Below are 24,087 nucleotides of genomic sequence, written 5' to 3'. Positions count from 1 at the left end.
CAGAGAATTAAATTACCTTAGTTTAAGTGTGGCCTGTAGTGATGCCACAGGTTCACAAAACATAGGACTGAATCTTTAAAAATCAGTTTCATTTAATCTGAGATCAAGGTTACAATCATGTTATTTTATGTTGCCAGGGAGAGAATTAGACTGAAAGTGTTAACTGTGACTCTACATTTTCTAGCTTTTCAAAGACAAGTTGAACACACGCATGAAGGAATTTTGCTCCTAATTTGAATTATGGATGCTCTTTACCATGGTGTGGATGTGCAAGCAAGTTTCTTCAGGGCAAGAAAGACAGTAAATTTACAGCACTTCAGCCACTGTTGGCAAATTGCCGCATGCATGCTTTTTTCCAAGAGCACTTTGCAGAAGAGGAACGTGTATGTAGTTAATTTCCATGGAGTAGATAACGGGCTCTCAGTTCATATTCTAGCTTCCTTTCTTATAGCAGGGGAGTCACAGTGCTGAGGCTGAGGAAGTTTGGAAGATATCACAAGCTATTTGATGAGCATGCTGGGTGATCTTCTGCAAATCATTTCACTATGATGTGCCTCGGTTTCCCTTTAGGTAATATGCAGGATATTGATATCAACCTCTTATTGGTATCAACCCACTTGGAGATTTACTAATGAAAAGTGCTTCACTATAGCCAGATAGTGCTATTAATACAAATTGAATATCTAGTACATTTTTCTGAATAGATTTTTATTAAAATGAGATAGGTACCTTTCCTCTGACTTAATGTGAGTCAGATTTTATACTGTCAAGAACATAGATATGTTTTGTGACTAGGAAAGGATTGCTTTTCACTAGACCTGTTAAACCAATGTACTTTATATCTCGACAGGGTACTGAGTCATCCACTGCCTGGGGGACAGCATTTAAATCATCAGTAAATGACCATTTGCCCTGTAGAGCTAGGTTCGCTTCTCAAGACTCTGTATGTTGTTCCTCAGCTGGACAAACGTTGGCAGAGCAGAAGTGGCCCTGAGAGTGAAGAGGGGGAGCAGATCAGTTGTGTGTCAGAGCATTCAGGGAATGATGCCGACAGTTTCCAAAGGGTGTCCTCTGCAGTAGGACAAATTTGTGACTTTTGTTGTGATTTACAATTTATTGTGTAGGTTTCAGAGAAGTTTTCAGAGAGTATGGAAATGTAGGTCATCTGGACTCGTCTAGTTCACTGCTTTCTAGATGCAATGAAAATGTTAGCATATTGGGCCATTCAGATAACCCCAAGGCTAGGTATTCCATTGCTCCTCTAATTGAACTTACTCCACATACCTTCCTTTCCTCCCAGGGCCTTCTAGTTAGGGTCATCCTCCAAGATGCTCTATTTAGTAAGTCCCTCTTCCTTATGACAGTTGCTTTCTACTACCTTTGCTTTCTAATCCTTCTCCCTGCAAACGTTCCTCTTCATCTCTAATCAGAGTTACACTGTTTCCTGTCTTTCCCTTTCCTTCCAAAATCTGGGAATGTATTGATTGCCCCTGCTCTTCTTAAAAGAGTCACTGTTCTCTGTTCTGTCTGCTATCAAAGTGCAAGAAAGGTGAAATAAGTGGTCTTCTCCCATTTCTTCCCCTCTTATTATGTATCCCTTTTTTGCCTCCACACCAAGGGCTGCATTTGCTCCCCAATTTCTCCTCCCTTCTCCCCAAGACATTCCCCCTCAGGGTTCTCTGATTTTCTGTTTTTCCCCTTTCCCTTCGCTCTCGTTTTCTCATTTCTCATATTGGTCCCCAGCAGGTGAGTCATCCAGATAGGTAAACTGTGTGGGGAACACAGCAGAGCTGGGACAAGCATACTGTTGTTCTGAAAGCTGCTAATAGGACTTATGGATTTCCTGAAAGTAATTAATTGATAGAAAGTATTTCAAAAGTAGCTGTGAAAAGGGATAGATCCTGAGAGGGTAGACCTTCCTTTGTGCATCAGATTCCTTATTCAGTCTTTATTTGATTTTTAATTTTCTTTGCTGAATAAAGGCCAGCTGTAGTTCCATTCAAGATGTGGCTAAATGTTAGCTATGAGAGCAATTTTTTAACTATTTTATGTCTGTCTAACCATTTCTGGTCTCTGGATAGAAAAAGATTTCATAGGTAAGATCTTATGAAGGTATCTGCTTGCTTACTTCTCCCAGAAATCGGTAAAGTAAGGTACATGTATAAATATGTTAGTTGTTACTATGTGAAATTTAGATTCTGTGAAAATAAGGAGACCCTGGAATACTAACAAATGAGTAGGAGAAAAGATGTGCAAGGAGTTGAAACATGGCTTTGTTGGTAGGGGTTTGGACTGATACTTTTTATATGTAGGTCCCCTTTTAGCTGTGCTTTGGTTTGGTTTTGGGTTGGCCTAGTTACTTACTAGATCCTGAAATATTTTTAGCTATGTATATCCTATTTATATGCTTAAACATCTCTAAGGACTTTAGTCGTTCTGTTCCTCTGGAAAATGAAGGTAATAATGCTTCCTGACCTATGGTCTTGTCTGTTCAGATAATAACCTGTTTGGGCTAGGGATTATTTTCTATGCTTCTCTGTGTATTCCAAACATGACTGGTCTCCCAGTAAAATTAGGTACCACCATAAAAATATAGCATAGTGTTAATAATGCAAACACCATCTTTTGGTTTATTCACTGTTCAATTCTTACAAACAATTACAAGCATCTCCTGAATTCATTCCTTTTTTTTTTTTTTTTTTGCTTCAGTTATTTTGCTAAATGTCTATTATTTGTTGTTGCCACCTATGTGAAGAACTTGGCATGTTTTATTATGATTTATCAATATTTTACTAATCAGTCTTTTTGATTATTTCGTTATTCAAATTTTTGAAAAGAGGCAATATACAAAAATCAGCGGAGCATGTGTTAAGCAGACTGAAAATTGGAGAACTGTTGAATCCCAAAACTAATTTGAACTTTAATCTAGCAGGAAAAAGACATAATAACATTTTGTTTTGAAAACTGAAGCTGGAGAAATTCAGATTAGTAAAAAGGTGTACATTTTAACTGTGAAAGTAAATATTAGTTGTGACAAATTATGTAAGATTGTGGAACATTTTTCTTTTCTTGAATCTTTCTAAAATAGATGCTCTTGTATAAAGACAAACAAAAGGATTTTTGCCTAAATTACTGTTTATTAATACAGGAAGTCATATTACATTATTGTAATAGTCCTTTTGGCTTTAAAACCCGTGAATTTTTGAATCTGTAAAATGTTTTTTTTTTCTAATTGAGCATTAGCCTAATTTCTGAACCTACCTCTGTATTGCTATTGAAATCTAATATCCTGGTTTCTTATGTCCTTTGATTCACTGTCTTTAAATCAAGTGTCCTGCCTCTAGTACAATGATCAGTAGTACTAAGCGTAATATTTTAGTAATGGGATTGGAAGGCTGGTTTTTCTGAAATTGAACTTCAAAGTGGGATATTATAGCCAAATGATCAAATCAGGTCTGTAAAGATATGTCTGCTTGAAATAAAGCATCTGTACAAGGGGAAAATATGCAGCAATTGAGGTCCAACTAAGAGGGAGTGAGAAAACACACAAGGAGTGCCTTAAAGAAAGCTAGTCTGGCAAGTATATATCTGTTTCTTGGTGTAAGTACTGCAAATTACAATCACCCATGAAACAAAAGAAATTGTAAAATCTCTCTGTTTTGCCTGAAGGGACAAGGGATAAGAACCAATGTAAGTAGACAAAGTATATTATACAAGTATTTTCCTCTTTGCATGACAGTGTGAAAGATAAGCTGACTGTTAATAAGTTGAATATTGATATTCACATCTTATAAAATTCTTATGAAAATGAGCCACTTGAAGATCATCAGATCTTGAGGGCTTTTGCAAAGGAATGTAGTATCACTAAATCCTATTTTACAATAGTATAATTAAAATAAAAATATTATGAAAAATCACAGTGGTAGAATTTATAACCCTACTTAGCATGGACATTATTTTTTGCCCTCATTTAAAACTGTACAGTACTGCTGAGTGCATAGAATGGCCGGGGGCAACCCACTGCGGAGCTGACACATCTGTGCTTCAACAGTGGAGAGTATGTTTTATGACTTGCACCTTATTCAGTATATAGTGCAGGATATTAACGGTATCAGTCTACTTACTGATCACTTTTTCTTATAAGCATTTGCATTATATCTTCTCTCTCTTTTTTTATTTCAACACAACTGAAGATTATATTAATCACTCATATATTGATAACTTTTTTGCTTATCTAAAACTCATTTTTAAAGAAAATATAAGTTACTAAGATGATAATGTTGGATGGAATTGCATACTGCCGATTGTTATTGCTGTATAATATTGATGTGCAAAACAAGTAACTTCTTTTTTCTGTATTTTTTCCCATAGGGTGCAGCTTTAATTAGAATGTTGGCTAATTTTATGGGTCACTCCGTTTTTCAAATGGGCTTACAAGTAAGTAAGGACATATCTGTCTTTGTGTAAGTGTGTATTTCTAGTAATCTCTCTTTTGTTCTCTCTTAAAAAAAAAATGTTTACATGTATTTGTGGGAATGTTTCTTGACTTTAGGACCATCTGAGACATCGGCATGTCCCTGAAGCCTGAAGCCGAATTTGATAGAAATTGCTGAGTAGTGTAAAACACAAAACATTGTCTCCAGAAATGAAAGTTCCATCTATACTTCTCAGTGTATCAAGTGATTGCACTTTAAGTACCACACAGTTTTATTTCCATTTTGTGCACCCTGCAATGTAGAAGCCATCTTTAACCATGTGCAACCTGTGTGAAAGGTCTAGCTGAGGAAAGAGATACTTCTTTTCAATTACATTTACATGCAGATATGAAAATAATAATAAATGTCAATCAAGCTAGAAAATACACAGCTCTAAAACTAGTAAGGTTTCTCAGATAAGTATTTTTGCGTTCCCTTCACTCCTATTAAAATCCTTGAGCTTTATTTTTACCTTTGATGTTCATGGAGTGCTTTCTGCCTTAATGCCGTTTTGAAAACTCATTTTGCCTTTTAAAAGAAATTTAAAGAGGTAACATTTCTGTACGAAGAGAAAGAAATTCAACATGCTGATTGCCAAGGCTGAACTCTTTTCAGCAATAATTCAGGGCAAATGAATGTTTTGTAAACTATTTAAAAACAAACAAGCCAAAGTATAAAAAACAATGTGACTCTCAATTCCATTGAAATCTGCTTGAGTAAATCATGTTACAGGCAGCTGTGATTGATGAATTATGTATGATGCAGCCTGCTACTTAGAAGTGTCCTTTAAAGTAAATTGATGTTCACCTGAAATACAATTATGCTAAGATGGAAAGAGCAATCAATCTTATCTGTTCTTAGTAAGCTTTTCATTTTGAAATTTAAATAAACTACATCTGGGATCAGGTCATATTTTAACACAATAATTCTACCTCTAGCCGAAATGAATTGGAAGATAAAATATAAAACAAAAGTTAAAGAAATACACTAGTTATGTCGTAGGAAGTTGTATTCAATGCAATAGGCAATGAAAGGAACCCTGATGGGGAAATATGGCTTTTTTGGAGAGCTAATGGGACATTCAGGTTTTGAAGGATAATTTATTCACAGGACCCCATTGGCTCTTTTCGTTAGGCGTGATATCAGGTCAGATCAGTGAGTTACTCTTCTTACCCAGATAAGAGATCTTAAACTTACATTTTCCTTCATGCAGTCTTGTGTAAGTCAAGGATGAATCCTCATCTCATGTAAGTCAGTGAGACTTCTGTCATTAGTCCAGCAAACTCCATATTCCAACCAGAAACTTTTGCTTGCACAGATCCATTTATATGGAAATTCAATAGCACTTCTTCCCCAAAAGACATTTCATTCAAGATTTCTGAAGGAGAAGGCTTTAATACATCTCAAAACTTCTTTTGCTGTTTCCTTTTACAGATGCCTGAGAAATACAGTGTGAAAGTTATCCTGAAATAAATTTAGAACAAAGTTTAGATCAAAGAATAGGGTTATTCAGGGATTAAATACTCATAATTACCGTAAAGTTATAATGGAGCTTTGGTTTTTACTTTGAGTGGTTTCCTATTATTTCTGCTTTTCAAACAAATCAAGATAGTTTGGAGGCAAAAAAAAACCCACTTACGTGTCAAAGAAAACAAACAATTGTGTTAAAATGGAGAAGAAAAAAGTTGATAAAGAAAGGAGGGTAGGGCTCTTTGTTAGATATTCTTTAACAATGAATGCGAGCTGAAGCAAACATAAAAAGGTGCCCAGGATCCCTACTATTCAGCATACTTTTATTGAGGAGTCTGTGAGCAAGTAAAATTATAGCAGTGACATTGAGTTTTACAGCATACGTGGGTTTGGAGAGATGCATATTTATTGAGAATAACCGGGCTGTTCCTGTTATTGCAAACATACTTGTTAGAGACTTCCATGACAAAACTGCAGCCAGCAGACTACCTAGTGAAAGTATGTTTTTCTGGAAGGATGTACGGTATCTTGAATCATGTGATATTTGCAAACACAAGATTTAGTAATAGAAATGTAACTTTCTCAGTGTTTTCATATAGCACTCTATGGACAAAACAAAAAGAGAACATATTCATACTGACTGTGATGAATAGTTGAATAATGATTGTAATAGCTACAGCTGGTAACACTTGGACACAAGAAAGTCACAACAATTATTTTTGTAGAAAACATTTAATAAACCCTTCTTTCTCATACTGGGAGATTTCTCTCTTTTTTGAAGTCTTGACATCTTTCATGATGTTCAAAGTTTATTATGTTCCTGGGGAAATACAAGGGGTGCACATCGCTGAATACTGTACTCTTCTTTCAAAGTGTTGTTGATTTACTGTCAAAAAGCCATTAATCAGCTAGGGTAGCTATTAGATTATGGAGAGGCTTGGTCAGCACCGCTTGCTCTGGTTATGTTTCTGAATTGCATAGACTAGTGGAGGAAAAAGCCATAAGTTGGTCTTACCATTCAGTCATCACTCAGGGGAGTAATAAGCAATATAATTTTAGTTTTGGGTGAGATTTTCATCTGTAGCCTGTTGTTCCTAATCTATGTGCTTGAAATGGATTGTGACTGGTGTCATGACTGGTGTCACTGTATTACATTTCTTGGGAAGCTTTACTGCTTTATGGCAAGGTACCTCTTCGAGTTATCAGTGTTGGTTTTTTTTTCATATTAAATATGGAGGGAAAGCCCAGTGATTTGAAGGTCCAGCTTAGATGTGTTTAGAGAGGCATCTCCAACTGTTATGAGATTCTTCTGTTCTAGTTACATTACATTTTTCTTATATTTGGTCTAATTATTTTGGAGCCCCATCTATATTACTGTACATTTGTCAACACTGCATTTCATTTGCCATGTGGCAGCTCATTGATCACGTAGATCTGTATTCTTTTGAACTTCACTTACTCCTACGTATGTGTTCATCACTCACTCTGATTTAGTGCATCATCAGCAGTTTGAATTAGTTACTGTAGGAATCTCTGCTTCTGTGATAAATTAATGGCTTTTGTTCTTTAGGCTGCACATTGTACGTTTGGAAGAAGAATTTTCATACAGTTCCTTGGATATACACTGTCTTTTATGGTGCTGTTGAGTGGCCACTGTACTGAAACAAATTGGTCAACCTTTCAGAAGAGCTGTCTGGGGAAATGTGACATGCAGGCTGTTAAATACAGCAAGGTTCAGATTTCAATCATTTTTTATTATCATAAAGCCAGCTAGTTAGGCAGAGTTTCTTTCATACTATACTGTGTATTATTTCCTGCTTTTTAGACACACCTATGCATGCCTGTGCTCCACATTGAATTGTTTTGGCAGTCTGGAATGTGAAACTCTATCAAAAACTTTCGAGATGTAAAATAAAGCTCTCGTGCTATTTTCCATATTGTTTGCCACTTCTTTGAAGAAATCTAGTAGCAGAAGAAATGTATTCATCTATTTCCACAGTCTATTTTAGAATTATTTTTACACAGGATGTTAAATAATTTCAGTGTACCCATTTCATCTATTTTTTATTCTTTATTCCTATTTCACGACAGTTAGCTGTTTAATATTAGACATCATTAGGAACTTCTTAATAGAATTTTCTGTAAAAACAAAAAAATCAGGCACCTTAGGATTAAATTTCATCTTAGCTCAGTGCCCACAGTCAGTCAATGAGCTATGATGCTGTCCCCAAAAGAGCAGTGCACATGGAACTGCCTTTAGTCCTCTTCTGCTCAATTGGAGGATGCAACTTGTGCCACCAAGCAGGATCATCTTTACAGATGTAACACCTCTGGTGCTGTAGCTCTGCTCGCTAGTGTATTTAGTAGATGTTGAGTAATGTCCTTTTCAGCTGATTCTGCACCCATTTGCTGTGGTTTAGAAGAGTGTTAAGTATATGACTTTGTCTCTTAGGTGCCTAATATCTTATGTCACTGTATCACCATGGGCATAATAGCCATGACCTGCCCTTAAGCTAACTGCTATTGATCCCTTTATTTTTCAAACTGCCTCACTTCTACTGACAGTTGTCACCAGGACAGCCTGAGGATGTTAAAAGTAGAACATAGGAAGTCTTTTAGAGCTGACATCACTGTTTTGTGCATTACTTGTCATAAGAGATTGATAGCATCTTCTGCCTTCTTCAGCCCATCAGTGTTTCTCATGCTTCTACTTTACATCACTCTGGATTTTGGGTTTACATTTGTTAAATGAATTCAGTGCTAGGTTTGGGGGTTTTTTTTAACCTTTTTCCACCCAGTTATAAGTAGTTAATAAAAGTTTTTGTAAGAAACATCTATAAGATGCAGTGTCACAAATTTTTTTTTTGAAAGGGCTAAAATGCGCAGCACAGTAAGGGCCAGACCTGGAGCTCATTGAAGGAAATGGAAGTCCTTCCTCTGGCTCCAAGAGTATTTTGAGTACACCATGTATATAACAAAATGCTTCCTTAAAGAAAAAAATACAATTTCAGATGCATAATTAAATATGCAGTTGTTGAGAAATGCCAGAGTTAATTTTGCCCTTGCAGCTTTCATTCTTCTCCTTTTTGCTTACACCTTGACCAGGGTGCTTAATTATGCCATTGCCCAGTATTTTCTACATAGGACAATGTCTCATTCCATTCACAAAGTGGACCACACTAACTGGGTGGTTCCTCTGTTCAATATTTTTGTATAGTTTTCATTCATTTTGTAGCCCCAGGCCTTAATTGGTACATATGATCTGATCTGGAAGGCAGACTTTTTTCATGACATTTTCTTAAATGGCAACCAGTATGGTATCAGATATCAGAGTGCATCACCAACTCTGAGTTAACAGAAGACACAAACTTCATGGGAAGGCAAAAGCTGGTGCTAGACTTATTTTATAAATGGAGCTCTAGGGCCACAGAGATTTAAAATTCCACTAGTTCAGAGTATTCAATATGAGATGTCTAGTACTCCATTTTTCCCTCCCACGTTTCTTAGCTTTTATGGCTCAGAACACCTTATGTATGCAAAGCACAGCTTCCACTGGCTTCATCTTCAGCTTTGAGCTCTCAGCATTGGTGCAGCTCAGCTGCTAGGGACATCAAGGTGGGTCTCCAGAAAATGTAGATCATACAATTAATGTTGCTATAACTAAATTAGTGAGAGTCGAATGCTTGCATTGAATGCATACGAATGTGATTAAAATCAAAAGTATCCGTGAACTTCGGATGTCTTTTTGGAAACCTGAGAGGATGTTCTTTTGAGGTACTTAGCATTATAAACTATTTCTGATATTCAGAACACACTTCACATTTGTTTCGGTCACAGTGTCCAGCACTTCTACAAATAAGGACCTTAAGTAATGCACCCACAATTTAAACAGCCACTGTTCATGATTGCTGTTGTTTTCGTCCAGTATAATATAGGTGCTAGTGCTGTGCAAAGAGAATTTTTCCCACAGTGTTGCATAACCAGAATATTCCAGTTTGACTGTATTGACTCCTCTCCCTCCTTTCTGTTCTACTTTTTGTCCCCTGGCATTTGGATCAGACAGCTTTCCTCTCAGGCTGCTGGGGTGCCTTCTCTGAGTAGGGTTGCTCAGAGAAGGAAAAGACAGGTTCTGCGCTTTCTGTTTTAGGCCCTAACCTCACCCTAAGCTTAAACAGCTGTGAGCCATCATTACACAGAGAAAGAGACTGTCTAGCTGCTAGATCATCTGAAGTTAACCAGTTCTAGGAGAAAGGATGTTCCTAAAGCAAGATCACTTTTCTTCTAACCTTCAAATCTCTGCTGCAATGCTTGGAGACAGTAGAGCTTTTCAAAGAAGAGTGCCAAGAATAGGTAAAATGAGGTATTTTTCCATACTTTCATTTTTGTGTTGACTGTTATTTTAGAGAAGCATTCAGTCTGAGACAGACATTTGGAAGAAAAGATTTCAGCCCAAACAATTACGTTTTGGCCAAATCGGACATAACAACAGGGAGAGTTAAAGTGGAAGGCGCTGCTAAACCTCAATAGCAGGTGATGTTCCCAGTGCTGACTTGGAGAGCAAGGTCACAGTCAGTGTCATACTCATTAAGAGGAAGTGATGCTGTCTTTCAGTCAGCATAAAAAAAATTCTTCAGTGCTAAAGCTTCTTTCAAAAAGAAAAGGAATTAATAAACATACAACTTTACTTGTTAAGTTTGTTTCCTCAGAGCATTATCACCCTTTATGACAATGTTACAATCAACTGTATTACATATAATGCATACATACTCACTTGATGTGCTTTCAGTGAGCTCTATTCTCTTATTCTGTTGCATGTGAAATTCAATTATGACTATTTTCTCCTTCATTTTTATTATGAGAATTATTGAGAGGAAGAATTATAGGTATGCATTCTCAGATAACGTCAGTGGGCTGAGCGGCTATTTAAGAAAATGTTTGCTTTCTGAATAAAATTATACTGTTTTCCTGATATGAGCTTAGTAGCAACCTTGTCTCTGTTGCTATGAAGCAGCACAATAGAATTTACACAGCACAGGAAAGTACGTATTTTATGTGTGATTCTGCCATCCTTGTGCAATCAGAATTTCCATTAGCTGTTTAGAAGTCAATGGATATTTCCAGCACAAAGATTGCAAGACTGAACTCCTAGTTAATGCTTAATACATATAAGAAATTAAATAAATCTACTTTTGTTCAGCCCAGTGGAGGACATTCAGAAAAAAGCTGAATCCCTACTGGATGAAACAGGCTGTCATTTGAACTCCCTGTCTTTCTCTCTCTCTACATATATTCAACATTCAGTTACAGCAATTAGGCAATCATACTTCCTATGTTACGTACAGAAGGCTCTAGAGAAGACTCTCAGGTGGAATTTCTACACTCAGGCCAATGAAAGCGGTCCATGAAGGACATACCTCAAAACCATGTCAGAAGCCCCCTCGGTGCCTTTGCTTCATTTCCTGTACTATCTGGTGCTTATGTGCAGCCTCCTGCGAAAGCTCATTGTTATCCATTGTATTTTGCATTGATCAGTCTATAAATAAAAAGCCGAGATAGTCCAAATAGCAGAGGCTGGAACCTTGCTGTCTTCATTCCCAGCTGTGTGTCCTAAGCAGAAGGTTTCAGTATCAAACGTCCTTGTGTTGGCTGTCTTTCTAGCTTCAAGATTTTTTGGATTTGTAGCTGCAGTATGGTCAGTCTTCAACAGAAGGGTGAAGAATCTATTACAGTATCATCCTGGAAAGCAGAGATAGGGATTTGGGTCCCCCCTGAGGCTTAGAAGGACCTGGGACAGATTTCCATCTACAGACAAATGTGTTTTGACTATGTTACTAGGACCAAACTTGTTGAGGTAAATTCAAAGAATGAGGCCATAGACATAAAATTTGATAATAAAATAAATCAGTTTGGTTATTTGCTATGACTCTACTAAAACAATGTAGAATTCCAAGTGGATTGAATGATATGTTGTTTTTAAAAGTTAAAAAAATAAATAGAATTAGGTATACACAGTAGAATATAGACAAGTATAAATGAGAAAGTTTTTTAGATTTGGGGGCTACATTTTACAATATCAAATGCAGCTTTAGTCACTTTGTTGTATGAAGGTCTTCTGCACCATGAATAAATGTTTGCCAGATTGCCACAGAAAATGGATAACTTATAAGCAAAGTTGAAGCTTCACTGTTAGTGCTTTTCCCGCCTATTATTCATTGTTACTGTAAACAGTTGCAGAGTATTATGATCTAGACATAGTGACATGCAAATCATGTTTTAAATAAGTTTTCTCAAGTGATTCCTAGTGACCTCCTCATACTAAGTAGCATTAAAACAGTGTTTCTCGTTCTGGCGTTTCTGTGAAAATTTATTGTAGAAAAGTACAGCAGAGATTTTTTTGCATGCGTAGCAATCCATGGACATAGTGCAAGTTAATGCAGAGGAATGAGCAGCCAAGCTGTCACAATTAGCAAGTGCCATCCAAATATCTCTGGAAAACATTTTGTCACTTTTTGTGTGCATTAAAAATACATTTATTGAGCAATATCTGTGTTCAGGTTCAAATGTATTATATAGAACCAAACAAGGCAGAACTAAAAGAATGCACAAATTCAGTCAAATATATGCAGTTCAATTTCAAGCAGTACTTTACTTCTGTAAGGTTTGTTCTTAGTTCAGTAGTTTAGTACCACTACCAAATAATGCATCAAATACATTTTTTCCTTAAAGAAAAGCTTAATATACTAGCAGGTGTCTCACTGCACAGCAGACAACATGAGACTCTGCTAAGCAATAACCAATAACTCTGCAATCCTTCTAACAGTTCCCTGTAGACTTCCAATGCAAATTGTTTTGCCACCACACTGCAATTTGCTGTTGCCATATTTCAAAAAGGAACCTGCTTCCTCTTCATGTTAGTAGCTAATAGTGAAGCTGAATTTTATAAGGGAAATAAAACTCTTTATTTAGTAATTCTGATTTTTAATAAGAGTTCCCAGCAAAGCAGGATGTATTTTAAAGTAGTATATATGACACTGCAAATTTGCCTGAGTACCAATTTTGAATCTGTTTTATTTAAGTGCTCCATTCACATTGGATTTACTTAGTTGCAATTCAGAGAGGTGTATCAATTGCAAAATTGAATGTTTTACAGTGTTTAGAGGTTTGATTCTTTCCTCACATTGGAAGGAAAATGACAAGGCCATGCTGATTTCATTTGAGTTACTCCTGATTTACAGTACTGTTCCTTTTCCTTATGAACAAGAAGCATACAGAGTGAAGCAAGCAGTCCCACTGACTTAACGATTACTCTGTGTATCTTTCTCCTTTCTCTTGCTAAGTTCTTTTGTGTCTCAGCCTGGACAGAGAGCTGTTTAGAAGAGGGCTCAGGTGCTATTTGTATCCTTCACCTGAGTGTTACACTTTCTACACCATAGATGAGATATTCAAAAACTCTTAATGTTGCCATAATAATTCTGCCACTGAAATCAATACTAAAAATCCCATTGACCCATATAATGCCAAAATGGCAGTACTGCTGATCTTATTATTTCCATAGTATGTGGGAGTGTTATACATTACAAAGGAAAAAGTACAACATAAAATACTATAATATGCTGGCCTATTCAGCATCATTGATTTTAGAGAAAATTAAAATTTATTTCCATATGTGGTTCCAGTATCACTCTTCCTGATTAGTAGTTACAGCTTGTTGTTTGCATATAATGGTTTAATTACAGATATGACATGTTGACAGTGGGTGTTTTCCAGTTGCTCATGATTGTGAACATTGTAACACTTGTTTGTGAAAAAGTATTAAATATACCTTTTGAAAATAAAGGGCTGGATTTTCAGCCAGTGTACACTGATGAGTTTCCACTGACTTCCATCACTAGGACCTTATGTATTTACTGAGGTCCTAGTCCAAAGAGAAGGCAAAATGCAGCTGAAGTGAATGTTTGCATGGTACATCTGAAGTATGTTGCAAACCTCTCAGGCTACGTTTAATCTTTTTTTACCTTTTTATACTTCTGAATCTATAAGTTTACTAGGAAGTTACTGGTATATTGGACATTTAAACATGTCTGTCATGTGGTAGCCCGGCTGAATTATTGGGAGCAATGAAGTTACTAGCTGTTAAGTGTTTTTAATTACTTAATGCAACAGATGGTAAAAGTACAGGCCTAGATAAAATAGTAGTTGAGAAACTGTGATTGTATAAAGAACTGATGAGATAATTCTTTGGTTTCATTATTTAAAGAAAAGACAAAAAAGATTTGGAGAAGATTAAAAAAACAAAAAAAGCAGTCCTGTGTGCCAAGCCTGGATCTCTTGTAGGTACCCCACTTTCAAGAAGTAAAGAGACAGCTAGAATTACTACACATTTTCAAATATGCTAGCAAAAAATTTCTATTCGGAAGAGATTGAACGGGTAGCTCCACTGATATGTGTAGAATTATTAGAAATAAGGAGAAAAACCATAATTATCCGTAGCAGCTATATACTTTACATGTTCAAAGTTTAATAAAATGTTAATTCCAAGTTGTGTTTTTAATGCTAATCAAATAAAGTTTAGGCTGTATCTGTACAGGGGCACAGGAAAGTTCATTCAAAGTAACTGAAGGTGTGAATTGTAATTGGATTAGTTAAGCTCGTTATAGCCCCATGTGGTCACTCATTCAAAACTGGTTACCTTTTTTTCATTTATTTTAGTTCATAATATTTTGAGTGTGACTTGAAGACACTGAGTTTAGTCTACTTCAGTGCTGAATGAGTGTCCATACATAGTGTTTAATGTAGTTTAACTATAGAAACTAGTAACTTTAACTGTAGAAATTAATTGATTGATGAGAGATGGTACTGTACAATTATTAGAATGAAATAAGCATTTCAGCATCTTCTTTAGAGAAATGCACTGACTTCAAAAAAATTTTTTTCTTTTCCTCAAATGTGACAAATTGATCTTCTTTCTCTTAACTGTCTTCTAAAATCACCAGTGTTTCTTTCATTCGTGTCTCTTCCACGATACTCAGTGCATAGTTTCATAAGATGCTGGCTTAAGAAGGTACCCCTCTGTATTTTCCTCAGTGCTACCTCTACCTGCTCGTAGCCATGCAGTGCCCCTTCACTGGTACTGGTAGAAGAGTTTGTAGTCTTTTGGGTAAATTTGATAAAGGAAGAAAAGCATCATTGGTGCAGAATGATAGTGTTACTTCCTATTCAGATTTTTTCAAAGATCTAGTTTACAAAGTAGCCTCACAAACAGGGGAATTGGGACAAGGAGGAGCAGTGAATTGTGGTATTTAATTTGGTTGTACCTTCAAAGTATTTTCAAATTATAGCTCGAAAGAGATACGGGAACATGTTTGATGATATTCCTGTATATAAAATATATGTGACAGTTTCAATGCTAGCTGATATCCTGGGGACTGTCTAAACTGCAGCTATGGCCATATACTCCTGCCATTTCAATATCATTTTGATGCTGATTTTTGTTAGTGTAGGTTGAAATTCTTTTGCTTATTAGTTTAATTCTCTTTGGCTTGGTGGCTAATCAGTAATTTCATTTTTTATTGGGGAAATATCTTAAAGTAATAGTTGATTAAAATATAGGAAGGATATCAATATTTTTTATCTTCAGGTAGAACTCACTCATGAAAGTTAAATTATATTCCATAACTTCAGTGTAATCTTTAGGCTGTCAGTTTCTGACAAGAGAGCTTGGAAACAGTTTTGGGCACTCGTAGTAAAACTGATGTAGAAGTTGAAGAAGTTTTTTGGATTACTGGGCCTGGAAGAATGTTTTCCAGATTTCTCTTTGCTGGCTTTGCAGTATTGCCTTGATAAGTGGTCTGATCGCAGCTGGTCTTTCAATTTGAAGGTAGCTCTGCAGCCTTCCTCACCTGTACAGATTAGTTCTGACACAAATAGAGTTAACCACCATCTAGTTTGCCTGAAACAAAGTTTACCATGACCAAACAGGTGAATTTACTGACTTTTTCTTTTGTACTCTGCTGCATGGCTGACTGCCCAGTTAGGAGGGTGATCACTTCTCTTCCTTCAGACTCTTTCTCAAGGTTTAGTCTGTTGTACAATTTAAAAATATTGCAAACCTAGTTGGTTATTCTAGCTCTTCAGTGATCTTGACCTCCTCTCACAAGAATTTTTACTTGTCTGTAGCTTACTGGTAATGCTTTACCACTGTGTCTCTCTTCCCCTTGATTGTCACTCACCATCAGAAGCATATCAAGAGCACCTTTCTCCCTCTGACCCTCGTCCAGGTTTCTTTATTTGAATGCTAGCTGGTGTCAAGATAATACGAGATAGCAACTTTGAGGCTGGCAGTGTGAAGAAAAGGGGGAAAAAAAGGTGGCATGTTATAATCAGCGTCTATTAGACTGTGTCTGGTGCTAAAGCTTAAGTATACAAACTTCTGGGAGAATGAACCTGCTGGGTTTGATAGCCGGAGCCCTAGAGCCTGATTTCCACCTGAACTGAATGTTTTTATTGGCTGCTCTAAATCTCAAGTCAGGCACAGCAGTCATATATAAAACTGTTTGACGTGAACATATTCTAGGCTGAAGGGAGGAGGACATGAGGGAGTAGGAATGAAAGACAAAAGAGTGAGGCAGGGACAAGACTGCTGTTTCCTGAGCCCTGAGAAATGAGAGGGATGCATTCAGAGGAACATTGCCATCAGAGTTTGATGCTGAAATATTTGTTACTTTTTCCTCAGTCATCTTATGTAACAGAATTTCCCAGCTATCTTTAGCAGAAAAAGTGAAGTTATTAAACTGTTGGTCAGATTTAAATCTCAGCACCACTCATATAAGTTGGGAGTCATTCCTTCAGTAAAACAGTCAACTTTTTACAGATAAACTAAGAAAGGAATTTTATCCTAGTACTGCTGTTTCAGTTCCTAGTTATAGATTTGAAGTCTCCCCTCAAAGTAAGATACATGTTTGGAGACTTATTCCCCCCTTTACACTTTTTAACCTCTCTGCTTTTATCAGTTACCACCTTTTATTAGTTGTGACTGTTATCATGTTTGGATGGTGGGGTAGTTCATTTTTTTTTTAAACCAATAGGCTCAATCCCTAGCAGTACTGAGAAAACTAAGATTGCAAAGGGATAAAAGACTTCTTCTTTATAAGTAATCTTCTTTTCTTAAAAAAGTCTCATGCAATAAAGGGTCTGCAAGCTTAATCAGTACAGTATTACTAAAAACATCTTTCAAAATCCTTTAGCGCTTTTTCACTGTGTGCTACTATTTCTACTACTGTTCAAGCTCTCTGCTTCCATATTCAAGTAATAAAATAATTTCAAAAGTATTAAGGCTTTTAATTTTCTTCAGAGATTGAGATTATTATTTGACAAAGCTTTATATTATAGTCTCCGTCTGCTTTTTTTTTTTTTGCAAGATCTTAGGTTTTGGTCGTGCAATAATGGGCTTCATTTTCATGGCATGACGGATTTTGGATTTCTTTTCAGTATTTGGTATTAGACAGTATTGAAACAAATGCCACAAAAATGCTTTATCTGATTACATTTTATTACTGATAGAGGTAAAAAGACCACATTCCATTATTCTTTTTGCCAAAGAGTGGCTTCATGTTTTGATGCCAAGGTGTTAGGAAGAATAATTACAGGAAAAGGCTTGCTGAAAACCTAAAACCATATGATCATTATTTTTGTGTGTTTGATTAATTTTCATGTTGAATGACACTTTGGGCCAAGGTCTGTGAGCTTTTTTCTTACTGTCCCCATGGCAAAAAATGAGCTTAAAGACAACATTACAATGAAGGAGAGAAAGGGGAAATTGCAGAAGAGCCCTCTTGAGTCTTAGGCTGTTAAAGAGGTTTTCATGCCATCTTTGCTTCTGACACTTATCACAGGGTTAGAGCTGAAAGTTAGGGAAGTGGCTGAGGCATATCTCAATGCTCCAGCATACTCCAGTTGATGGAACAGCTTTTATAGGTGATAGACTTGCAACTTTATGATGGGAAACAGCCTGGCAGCCAGATGGTTCTAGGCATATGTGTTTATGAGAAAGCTGCTTTAAGTCACTTCAGCTCCTTTGGAGCTGTGCTGAGTGCAGCTTAGATTCAGACAGCTGTGTTTTCCGTGTCATCTTCCTTTTGTGTTCTGCAGCTTACTTCTCTTTTCTCTTTGCTTTGGCTCTTCTCTGTTCAGTGTAAAGCCAGAGGGGTGGCTAATATAATGACCCAGCAGAATAACAGTGAACAAGAACTTCTTTTCTGCCACCTTTGCAAGCTACTTAGACTTTTCCTCAGCAGCAAAAATGTATTATGTTCCTGCTTGTTCCATTCTTAGAACTGACAAACGGAGTATGGATAGGTCTTTGGCTCCTATTTTAGTACTCCTTGAGCTGTATTTGATGCTGATATGAACAAGCCTTTCCTCCTCTTTTTTAAGTTGAGGTCCAGTCCATGAAAAACGCTGCAAGACAGGCTGCCTGGGTTGGAATTTGGAAATGGAAGTGCACCTTGGATCACTGTAACCCTACTTGGCTTTAAAGTCATTAGCTTGGATATTGGTAACAAAATGTAACCTTGCAGCACAAGGGGGAGTGGTTAGGCCTGTTGGTATCCTCAGCCTAAAAGCATGCTCTGATATGAGGGCACCTATAACAGAGACTTGTAACAGCATGCATGGGCCCGGAGAGAGTGGAGTAGGGAACAATAGTTCCCTGTCTCTTCTAATACCAAAACTAAGGTGCAGCAAATGACACCAGTAGACTGGCAGATGGTTGAAACAAATAAAGGCATCTTCACACAATTGATTGCTGAAGTATAGAGTGCTTTGTTGTAAGGTGTTGCAAAGGTTAAGCACTTAAATGGGTTTAGAAACCAATTGGCCAAATTCACAGAAGATAGCTATTAAATACGAGATACTAACCTGCTCAGGATTCCTTGTGCCATGCAATGCCAGATGCTAGGAGAGTATACTGGAGAAGTATCATTGTATGCTTGCCCTGTTTTATGTCCTTTCTAGGTGTTTGCTAATGATTACTGTTGAAACTGGTTACTGGTATATGTGGACTTCTGATGGAGCCTGGTTCAGCAACTTTATGTTCTTGTGCTTGTATAAACTGCACTCAGATTTTGGATTGCAGTGTAGATTTACCACTGGAAGTATGTTTTCATGCACACTGTCATTCAGGACTGCTTTTAGAGTAGCATATATTAGGTAACGCTTCTAGCTTGAGGCTGTGTTTATGGTCTCAGTGCAGCTTTGAGATAATGAAAACGTACGATAGAATTGTATGGTACCAGGACTGTACTTTTATATTGTTTTTATCATTGTATTTTCTTAATTCATTGTAAATGCTATGATTCTTTTTGTTTTCCTTCATATGATAAACATGTTAGATTGGAAGATAATAAATTTTTAATTGTGAGTGAAGAGCCACATTAAGCCTACCAACCTGTGTATTGGGAGATAAAAAACAAAATAAAAGAAGAGAAGCATTTCATCTCTTTGCAGTCTTTCTGAATTTAAAATGTAAAAGCCAAATTTGTTGTCTAATGGTAGACTGGTAAACAGGATTACTGGCTGTATGGAGTAAATCCTCAAATGTTCTACCCTTTATATTATGTTGCACAATGATTCTGAAAACAACTCTCAGAAGAACTGATACATGCAGTGTTTTCTAGGACCACTTAGAATGCATATGTATATTTGTTGTTATTTATTACCTTGTCCTACTTTTGTTTGTCCCTATTTTAACTTTTTAATTTGCAATGCAACTTCTGCAGCTTTGAAAGCTATTGAATATTTCACAGTACCTCAGATGATTCTATATTTTTAGACAAAATGGAAGCACAGTGTGGTATAGGTGAAGCCTATATAATGTTGTTTTTTATCCAAGTTATTCTCATGATATTGTTAAGACTAGGCACTGCAGTTACCAGAGTCACTGTTCCCATTTAGCCTTCCTAGTCTGTGATTAAATGGGAGTTGCTTTCTGTTGTACTATGAGTTGGCTGACAAAAGCTAAATCTGTCACAGGTGCTACAATTTGTATATCAGAAAATTTGCTTTCCAAATACTAATTATTCCCAAAGTATCCTACTTCACACAAAGCACAGATAACATAGTCAGCAAATTTGTCCCGATTTCAGCATTGTGCTGTAAATTAGGGTTTGTCTCCTACCATTGTGTAAAGTAAAGATGATGGAAATTCAAATGCAGGGGAACCCATTGATTTACAACCTCTGATGTGTTTTTTTTTCCCCCACTTAATTCATCCAATCAAAATGCTGCAAATGGATGTTATTCAAATAATCGTTGCTGAATTTCAGTTCCATAATTGAATGAGCTGTTCTATAGGGATGTAGGAAGGTAGGAATCTAATAGTGTTGTTTCTCCAGATGACATTAAAAAGTAGGAGCATTTTGTGCCTGGAAGGCCCACACCTAACCTGGCTATATGTTTAAACTATTAATTTGGGAAGTTAATTTAATATGATGGTAGCTTATCAGGCATTATCTTTCTGCTTGCTACAGGAGAAGAATGAACACTCAGTCATTGAAACTGTAGCTGAATAAGTAAAAGCATTCAGTTTATAACTCTCAGTCTTGAGTCATGTATACAGTGACACCACACATATATGTACTTGTGCAAAAGCACAGAGTCCCCTTCCAGTCACCCCTTTTTCTTGTACACATGTTCCATTGCTTCCTGTGGTGGAGAACCTTTCTGATAATCTGCTATGGCTTGAGTTGCCAGTATTACGTATTTTGACATATAAGCTGGATAGGTGTTTATGGTTTAGGCAATAGCAGGTTAATATATCTCAATTAAATATTTTGTAACAAATCTAGCTATCATCAAAGTAAGCAAATTTTTGACACTAGACACAGAATGACCTGTTAAAATAGCGACTAGAATTCTGTATCAGAAGCATCTCCTTTCATTGCCAAGAATTACCTAGGAAACCTTTTTGAGATTACACAAATATTTTAAAAGTAGATTCAAAATATTTAGCTTATTGAGTGCCTTACACAGAAAAGGAAGAGCATTGAATGCTGTAAATGAAATTCCTAGCAACATCTTTTGCATTGTAAACTAGCTTAAGAAACTGTTTATTTACTCCCTTAGGATGAACATATTGTGTATTTCTAGATTTCTGACAAATGCAAACATTAATGTGATTTAACTTGTAATAGCAGTCATTCACAGCTCTAGTTATTTGGCTTGTGTATAGTAATACTGATTTGTATTTTTATTTTATTTCTGTAGGACTATTTAACCATTCACAAGTATGGCAATGCAGCCAGAAATGATCTCTGGAACACATTGTCAAAGGTAAAGTGCTTTAATCTATTGCACTGAGGGAGATGCAGGAATTCACTGTGGTATTTTTCTTGGTGAGGTTAGGAGTGAATAGTGCATATTGAAATCATCAGACCCTAGACCAAATTGATGCAAAGAATTTCCATGTGAGTTCACAGAGTGATAATATTAAAGTATGTTTTCTTAGTATTTCTATTCTTTCCTATGTTAGAATATATTTCCTTGTTTGTACTATGTCACTGTTGTGCAATAAAAGATATCTCATGGAATCTGCTATCATTGACTTTAGTGGCAGCAGCCTGAGGCCCAAAAGCTGTAAAGCATGTGAAAGTGCTGTGCTTTGGCATTTGCATCAGGTGGGTTTGTCACTGTGCATAGAGTTAAAATTTGTATGAAGGACAAAACTAGTAAAGCTTTAAAGTTTGGTGTAAACAAGTAACTATTTACTGTAACGCTTGGCATACTGCAGAGAATCACAGTTGCTATGTTCATGGTCCCATTGCTATCCCCAAGTCAGGCTTGAGGTTCTAGACCCAGGTCCAGGGGTCTATAAGGACAGAGTTAATTTTTGTAAGAGTGAGTGAACTAGGCCTGAATTTCCTGCCTAGAGAGCTAGTCTGGGCACTCAGAGTACAAGTCAATACAGGGAACAGTCAGGGAGTCTGGGCGTGAGTACAAACTCAAGCCATGAGCAAACATGGGAATCTAGTTTTAACCAATTAGATTTAGTTGACACCAAAGCTAGGGTTCAGCTGGATGTTAAGGCATCTGCATTTATCTAGATGTGTAGATATCTGCCTATAAGCTAGTCATCTAAGCTCTGATTATTGTTAGTGAGGGCTGGATTCAGTTGCTCATTCATAGGCGTCTAACATTTGCCTTAAGTTATCCCACCTGGCTTCCAGCTGCCACTTCAGATAAGCACATGACCACTGTAGGTCCACCAGTTCTGGAGGATGTGGTAAATATTGTAGGACATCTCAGTTGACACTAGATGAACAGGAACAACTGCAGTCCCATAAATCTGGTCAATATAGTCAGCAGATTCAGTTCACTTCAGAGCAGTTCAGTTCACTAGCCACTAGATGATTACCCGAAGATTAACCTGAACTGCTGGCTCTTGACTAGGTTAGTGCCGGTTTAGGCACTACAGGGTGTCTAAGACATTCAGGTGGGGCTAGTAGATGTGACCCAAGATTTGTGCGGAAATCTGTGCCCTTCTGGAGTGGCAGGTCATGGTCAAATGACATTAGCCTATGTATGGGCAGGTGAACTGAGCCTTAGGTCTGCGCTGTTAATGAGAGTTTAGACATGTGACATATATTGAGGCTCTTAAAGTCTTGATTGGAAGTTGAATGCCACTGCAAAAGTCTTTCTTGCTTCTTGCTTCTTACCTGATGTCTGCCTCTAGTAAAGCCTTTGGGACAGTTCTCAGTAATTACAAGTCAGAGAGATGAACATATTGTTCAAAGAACAGCAAAACCCACAGCATAGTATAAAGGCACAAAAATGAGACTCTTCTGGGCCATAACCAACAAGGTTGTACTGTATGTTCAGATCTATTGTTAAGGCTTAAAATTGCATTTCCCTCATCTATAAACACCTTTCTTGCCAGCATCTTCATTCCTAATGCATTGCAATTGTAGCTTCAGTTCTGAAGGCTTCTTGCTGTGTCCTCCTTACATTCACCAAGGATGGTTCAGTCTGTGCTCCAGGCCTGCTCGGCAGCCAGAGACATTTCCTTCACTAAAGAGGAAACAGTGTCTGTCATTCTCCTCATACCCAGTCTCTTCTCCCCTGATGCCGTAGTATCTCTTTTTGTTTCAGCTGAAATAAATGCTGTAATAATAACATTTTTATTGACACACTATATGAAATATGAACACATTAATCCTGCATATGATATGAGAGGTGCAGCTTTTGAAGGAACTGGGGATATCTATGTATAAATGGCCTCACTCTGGACATGATAGATGGTATTTTCAAATAAGTACTTATTTGATTTTCAGACCAAAGAAACTCAGTACTTTCAGAAATCAGGCCCTTTGAATGTGCCTTATTGTAAGTACCCTACATCAACTAACACAGCTGAAAATGTGTCTTTTTTTAACCTTCACTGGTCAAGAATACCTTTTGGAAAGGGCAACCCCATGTTTCTGTGGCTCTTGCAAACAACCTGTAAAGCAGGTTGTTTCTTCTGTTATGCCAAAAATGCCTGAATGATGTGGAAAAGATGACTTTCTGATTGTGCTCTCCTCTCTGACAAGATTCCTCCTTGTTTATTTTTAAGATGTATAGAGACTATTGGTGTAATTATGTAGTGTGTGTAGATACTGGTTGTAAAGATGTGTGCATGTATGAGTGCACGATGGTTATTTAAACCTCTAAAACTAATTATGGTCTTCTGTGACAAAAAAAATAATGTTTACATATTGGATGGTGGTATTGCTTCAGCATATTAAAACTGTTCTTTTTTCTTGTAGGCTTTAAAAAAGGTTGGAAAATTTGTAAATATCCAAGAAGTAATGGATCAGTGGACACTGCAGATGGGTTATCCTGTTATTACTATCTTGGGAAATGAAACTACAGACAATATCATCGTAATCTCCCAAGAACGTTTTGTTTATGACCGTGGTGCTAAAACCAAGGATCCTAACTTTGGAGACAACAGGTACTTACATTTCTCAATGAATATTCATTCAAGAGATTATAGTTAAGTGCTTCATGTGTGTAGTTTTATGTAGATGCCTCTGCAGAAATCTCTGAGCTTTGCCTGGAATCAATAGCATGTGGTAGCCCTTCCATTTGAATTTTATTAAAGATTAAG

The 24,087-nt window shown here is 36.8% G+C and overlaps 1 protein-coding gene across 1 annotated transcript in view; it reads left to right on the top strand.

The window, feature by feature from the left end:
• The window catches only part of TRHDE (thyrotropin releasing hormone degrading enzyme), a 215,416-nt gene that overhangs the window by 117,057 nt on the left and 74,272 nt on the right, over positions 1 to 24,087 (top strand). Inside the window, exons 7-9 of the mRNA XM_026061763.1 lie at positions 4,372 to 4,437; positions 21,207 to 21,272; positions 23,744 to 23,931. Of these exons, the coding sequence (XP_025917548.1) occupies positions 4,372 to 4,437; positions 21,207 to 21,272; positions 23,744 to 23,931 (320 nt within the window). The remainder of the gene's footprint in view (positions 1 to 4,371; positions 4,438 to 21,206; positions 21,273 to 23,743; positions 23,932 to 24,087) is intronic.

The sequence above is a fragment of the Apteryx rowi genome, unplaced genomic scaffold (genome assembly GCF_003343035.1).
Source record: "Apteryx rowi isolate R43461 unplaced genomic scaffold, aptRow1 scaffold_185, whole genome shotgun sequence".
Lineage (NCBI taxonomy): Eukaryota > Metazoa > Chordata > Aves > Apterygiformes > Apterygidae > Apteryx > Apteryx rowi.
This window is presented reverse-complemented; position numbering and strand designations above follow the sequence as displayed.